Source organism: Apaloderma vittatum, unplaced genomic scaffold (genome assembly GCF_000703405.1).
Source record: "Apaloderma vittatum isolate BGI_N311 unplaced genomic scaffold, ASM70340v1 scaffold10449, whole genome shotgun sequence".
Classification (NCBI taxonomy): domain Eukaryota; kingdom Metazoa; phylum Chordata; class Aves; order Trogoniformes; family Trogonidae; genus Apaloderma; species Apaloderma vittatum.
Genome location: NW_009735864.1, coordinates 29,552 through 36,304, shown reverse-complemented (window position 1 = coordinate 36,304; position 6,753 = coordinate 29,552). Strand labels below are relative to the sequence as shown.

Sequence of the window (6,753 nt, the reverse complement as noted above, 5' to 3'; positions counted from 1 at the left end):
CTGAACCTGAAAGTTAGAAACTGGGCCAGAAGAGGTTGTTCAAGCACGTACTTCTAAGAGAACCCAACTCAGAAGTATGCAAAGCTTTCCAAACAGAAAAACTACTTTTCATAGTTCTTGAGACTGGAAGAACAGTTCTGTTTGAATCAACAAAGCACACCTATTAACTGTCATTCTAACTATCCCACACGTGACTGAGAACCTGAGAATCCATTTTTCCTAGGAATACAAGACAGATACTTACACAGCCTCCAGCAAGGATCTCTGCGGGGAGTGGAATGGAACCATCTTTCTTAGTAAATTTGTCTCTGACAAAGTCATTAACCTAATAAAGATATATGACACACAATTTTAAATTATTTTTCTTCCTTATTAACATATAGCAAGTATATCTGTAACCATATATATTCAAGTGCTTTTAAGTGGTCATCTTTCACATATTTTAGGAAATAAATCCTGTGTATGTTAACAAACAAAAGGATGTCAAGAAGAAAAAGGAAAAAAGGAAAAAAAAAATACGTACAGTTAGCTTAATAGCCTTTTCTGGTGCAACACCTATCAGCTGTGGTAACAAGCCTATAGAAAAAAAGACATCATAAGGCAACATTATCTTCCTCATATAGAAACAAGTATTTTATAAGAGCTCTACAGAAATGCCTTTCTGCACATGGAATATCCTTTGAAGTGGATGGCATTTATGTATGTGACCCTGCTATGGCACTGCATACTCATACCAATACAATTTTACATTAACATTTCTGTTGAAAATGGTAATGAAAAGGGTGACCAGATCTGCCTTCCACAAGTCAAGCCTGATGCTGTTGCTGTACAGAAGGCAAAAAAAAGGGTAAGGACTGAACGTATACCTTGGCTATGTCCCTTACGTAAGTATTGTTGTGACTTTTTTAGCTCCCCAGTATGGTTTTCCCAAAAAGCTTGCAATTACTTTTTAAAATAGGAGAGATTGTGAGATATACACACAACTATGATAAATTATCAATTCACTTCTACTTAAAACACTAACCTGAGTTTTCTGAAGGCTCCAGTCAACTAAGGTTATAAAAGATTTTCTCCTGTTCAGTCCAACGTGGTAGTATGAACTTCTTTAAACCCTATTACTGTTAAGTGTTTTTTACCTCAACAAAAGGAAACATTAGCAGACAGAAACTGATTTTGAAAACACCCTTGCTCCTGGAATATAGCTACTATCAAAACCAACTGCCATTTGACAAAAACACTTTTCTGGGGACTAAGAGGTTTAAGAAAAAAATCAGTAGATGGCAGTCTTAACTTCCTAACATACAAGATTATCACGTTATCTGTTATTTTTAAATCCACTTTCTCCACAGTCATTTTGTTATATGTGCAGATTATAAAACTTAAAATGCTTATTTCTATTAGAAGCGTTCATTACCTAAGGTCATTCCCTGGTTAGAAAACACAACTTTGTCAAAAGTGTTTGCCAGTTAACTGACAAAAAATCCCAGGCTAATTATATCAAATAGCAGATAACTGCAACAAAACTCTGTAGATGCCGTTTTCTACTAGCTGTTAAGTGAAAAAAATAATAGCTAAAAATTAATTTTAAAATTTCAAAATTACCAAAACTACCCAGCCTGCAGAATTTTTATACTAATTCCTTAAAAGGAAGCTCAGAGCAAATGCACTTAAATAGAAAGTGTGGCAGGTAATATATGCAGTGTAGTGTTTTCTTCCAACATAGTACTTTCTGTGCAATTTACAGACTTACTATGCAGAGGAAGGGTAGTTATTAAACACAAAGAAAGGTTGACAATAACGAAAAGAAATGCTGCCCTCCCAGCCTGAATCTCTGATCTATCATGAAAAGCAAATCCAGCTCTGCAGTGCCTACAATTTGAAAACCCAAAACTGCCAGACAAAACACCGCAAGACAATCCCCCTTCACTCCTTTTTATGCAGCTGAACGCGATGGGCACACACACACTTTTAGTGCTAGAGAACCTGCGACCCTGCATGCTCTGGTGAGGGACCTTAGAAGGTACTTCATCAGTTCTGAAGCTGGATGCCAGGATTCAAAAGTGTCTTGATTTTCTTGAGCAAAACCTGGAAGTTTTTATTTGAAAATACGAACTTCCCAACACGTATTCTGTTCTGTTCTTTAAACTGCAGTAAACGACTACACTGTGCCATTACAATACAGTAACATAATCCAACTCAGAAATACAAGAATCCAAAACAGACCCACAGTCAACCCCATAAATGTTCATGTTGTTTAGTTCAATATACTTCCACAGCCCATTTATTTCTATGAATCCAAGAACTTAGTAACATGCTGACCATTCACTAAGTGTAATATTTTCAAAACAACTTTTTTATGCTAAACAATTTTAAAGAAAATTATTAAACAGACTATTAAAAAAGTTTATTTTTACTCTTTCAAACAAGCAAATTTTTTCTCAGGTGTAAAGTATTGCTTTTAACTCATCTGTGGAATCATCCTTGATTTAAAAGTGTTTGAGAAAGGTTAGAAAATAAAAATAACTAATGATCAGTTTTGGAAGCTGCTGTGCAAAACTGCATGCTGTGCATGTGTCTGGGGGGCGGAGGGAAGAGAAATAAAATAGTACTGAACAGTGCTGTAGAAGTAGACTCATAAATGGAACTCAAAGAGAATTTGCTTTTGTAAAGATTTAGCAACAAAAGAGGAAAACAATTTACCAGTATGAAGTAATTTACGGAGATTAGAGCTATTTCATTAACATTTTCACTGGCATATTCCTCCCTCTATTCATTTTCATAGCAAAATCCTGCAAGATTACTCTTTGGCCAGAATCATACACATACAAAAACTTCTCAGATACTGTCCTTAATGGACACTGCCCAGCGTCTTCACTGACAGAACACATTGCAAAGCAGAAAAAAAGGCTGTGACCATCTCAGAAGTGAGCAACTGCTCAAACTGAAAAAACCAAAGTGTGCCAATTAGTAAATCTCTTCCTGATCTTTATGAAAAATGTGCACTTCATTAATTTATATAAAATGATAATTAAAAATAGAAAATTCAACTAAATATCCGTTTCAGAGGACTGGGTAGCATGTACCCTCTATGTAAGTCACCTTACTGATGTGATAAAAACCCTTTCAGAATCTTCTCCTAAGTTTAAGCAAGATATAAGATAGCTTTCAGTTTAACTGATAAAACTGATAAAAAGTTCCTCTGGATTCTTAACCTGTATTTTAGGTTTTTTTCTTTTTGTAAACTATAACTTTTATGAGTTTCACTGTTGATATTTTAAAGTGAAATACAGCAACATAATACAACAGCTGGATGTAATTTCTTGTTTAGAGGATAAAAGTCCTAAGACAAGTCCCACGACCTGCAAAAGTCTGAGGCATAAGATCTGGCATCCAGTTTAACAGGTACATTTCAAAATGATTGTCTTTTGTCTCTTAACAACATGTATTTACAGTAAAATGGATCTTTATTCCACAGATGCTAATCTGCTCCTGATGTTTGCCCCCAGCCCAAAGTTACAATCCTTAGTTAGTGAGATAACATTCATATCCACAACACTTGTATCCCAGAAATTAGGACTTTAAACAACCTAAGCAGCAAGGAGCAAATCAGTAACAATGAAAAAATGCAGTTTTTCCCTGCAGTTGCTCATGATTAACAGTGCTCAAGGGAAGATAAATATTGAGCTCTTTGAAACAGAAGCGAAATTGTACATGATACTGAGTTTCCTGGTTTCCCCATAAGAAACGAGCTGTTGAGGTATTAAAAAAAAAAAGGCAGGAAATCCCCAACTTGATATATATTTTATTCACTTACCTCTGTAAAGACCAAAAAAGCCTTCAAAACGCAAAACCTTTTTAAAGCAGTCAAAGCTGTTTTTATACATCAACTCTCCTACAACTGAACCAGAGGTGCGCTGATTCTGCATACGAGTTTTCACCAGATCTATGGGATATACCGCAGTAGCACCAACAGCTGTAAGAAAGCATTTGGAGAATTTTTTCTGCAGCATCGTTATTGGTGTAGTATATAATTATTTTCTACAACATTTATTTAAACACAAAGAATATGTAAGCTGGTAAGATCTTTGATATGGTGGAAGTAAGAAAGAACAACACAAATTCTAGAGAAAAGTCTTAAGGAGAATGGATTATAATGTTACATAAAACAGGATGTGTAGAACAAAGAAAACCAATCTGAATTACCAGTAAGGAAATCAATTACTGGAGTGGAGTTTCAGAGGACTGCAGAGGGATACTAGAACAGAAGCACCAAAAGCAATAAGGAAAGAAAGGGAATGGCACAACCAGAAGTGGTTCCACCCTCCAGTTCTTCACGTGTATAACCAAGAAACACATCTTAGGTGAGACCAAGTAATCTGGCAAGACAGTGTTAAACTAACCCAAGCCTGAAAACAGACATTAAAAATATTACTTACCACCAGCAACTGAGCCCAAAGTGAACCTGTATGCTGACTCGGCTATCTGGAGCCAGATAGGCCTGCCTAACTCTCCATAGGATTGCTGTGTGAAGAAAAGGAAAAAAAAATTAAAAGAGCCTGAAAATCTGCATGGGAAAACAAAGACGCCTGCAAATCAGTTTTTATAATGTTACAGAAAGAATCGGATAAAAGTGGTGGCTTTATGTTAAGGTGGAAAAAAAAAAGAAATTACTATAAAACTTCTATTATGCCTAATGAATGACAACCATTTTTCAAATATTCCTTTCAGCAAATATTCTTCCTTACATATTCCTAGTATAACTGAAGCCACTATAGTCGAGAAAAAGGAGACAGAAACTCAAATCTGCTTTGCTATTTTCCATTCTGCTGCCTTTGAATTTCTAAGGTATGGAATCCCCTTTTGGCTCAAATAAAATTGGGTATGTCAAAAAATTTCAGTAACTCACAGACAGCATCTATCAGCACAAGATGTATTTTAAGATTACATATACACTAATACATAGCTTGAACATAGCTTGAGCAAGCAAAAGTCAGTTTTTCTCCAGTGTTCCCCACAAGACTTTTTCAGGCAGTTGATAATTTACAGAGAAAATGCTGACCTCACTCACTTCAATCACATACACTGCTATAAACGTATTAGTATTCTAAGTAAACACAAATCTGCACAGAAAATATTTGCAGACACTCATAATCATGTTGTTAGATCATTATTAGAAACAATGTAACTGATAAACAAGAGGTAAGTGTTCAAAAATTTGCACTATGAAATAAGCAAGATGGGCCAAATTTTCTTCTGAATTTAAATAAGGGTATAACTTGTCTGGACTCTGTAAGTGGCCAAGGCATTAACATGATTAAATAAATTCCACACTAAAGCAGATATGAAAGCCCATCTCCCAAACATAAACCTGTTTTTCTTATAAGCAGCCTGTACCGGTAGGGAATGTGCTCCTGACAGCAGAGCTGGCACGTAAACGGACCTCAGACCGCGCCAGGAGGCTTTGCTCATTATGAATTCACCACAAAGATTATTACACATGCATTTCACAGCTAACTCGCCAAGGCTACTTAACTAAGTTTACTGAAGCTCTGGAAAGTGGAATATCCAGAGAAAGACAGTGTGTACCTCAGTGTAAGCTACTTTGTTTGGACTGGTACTACATTGGACTTGCAAAAACCTGCCTTTGTTGCATAATGTATGCACACACTGTATGGATGCCGTGTAGGACAAAAGCCTGTGAGACCAAGGTTACATTACCTGTAATTCAGAACATGAATTATATTTTATACAGTTTTTACACAGAAGAAAAAGATACACATGCTACCGTTTTCTTCCATAGGACATTTTCGTCCCCCAGCAAAACAGCTTAGCAGAGAGATTCTGGGTAGCACCAAAATTATAAACCTCACATGTGGACCAGCATAAAAAAAAAAGCACAAATCAAATGTATTGGCAAATAAAAGCAATAATCTGAAGAATGTCCTCACTAGTCTCAAAACACTAAATTTTCCCATTTTACAAAAAAAAAAACACCAAACCCAAAACAAAACACCAAAATAACCACAAAAATAAATCCTAAAATAAAGAGATATTTCTTTTGATTCATGTAAACAAAAGACACATGCAATAATAATACTCCAAAAGGGCTTAGAAACAGGACTGGTTCTTCATTCCACAATTTTTTTTACCTAGTGTAGCACACCTGCTTCCTTTGAGCTGTTTTAAGGTTATTCTTTTTCTTCTAAGCTCCACCGAGCTCTCATCAAAATCCAGTCATTACATTCAGACATTAATCTTAACGAATATGTTACTGGATGTGAAAAATCAAATTCTTTGTGAAGGAAATGTCATCTTTATATTATTAAATAAGTGTCCACAAAGTTTGCAGTTTACTTGTGTGTTCAGATGGATATGCAAATGAATGTAATTAATGCTATAGCTTTCAAATCATGAATATTTATAAACAGAAAATTACTGTAGCTGTCACCCCCGTAGGATATTCAGCTGCTAGGCTTTAAGAAAATCTTACACAATGAAAAAAATTGACAATAAAGTAAACATGGTTGAAAGCAGGCTAATTTCCATTTCCACCAAATCTACAAAGATAGAGTGAGTTTATGAAATAATTCAGATTTTCCTTTAAGAAGGAATTCTAAAGTCACATAAAAGTGATTACAGACTTGTTCTCATTTTCCAGCTGGACCTCACTGGAAAGATATTCTCTCTTCCACAAAGCGATAGCTTTCATTTTAGCAATATACTTAAAAAAGGTAATATATGGTTCACTTAGTA

General features: G+C 35.3%; 1 protein-coding gene across 1 annotated transcript in view; it reads right to left on the bottom strand.

Moving 5' to 3' along the window:
• The window catches only part of LOC104279463 (calcium-binding mitochondrial carrier protein Aralar1), a 49,883-nt gene that overhangs the window by 13,682 nt on the left and 29,448 nt on the right, over nt 1–6,753 (bottom strand). Inside the window, exons 9-12 of the mRNA XM_009876755.1 lie at nt 4,437–4,521; nt 3,815–3,973; nt 524–576; nt 245–325 (exon numbers count right to left, since the gene is read on the bottom strand). Coding sequence (XP_009875057.1) covers nt 245–325; nt 524–576; nt 3,815–3,973; nt 4,437–4,521 — 378 coding nt within the window. The remainder of the gene's footprint in view (nt 1–244; nt 326–523; nt 577–3,814; nt 3,974–4,436; nt 4,522–6,753) is intronic.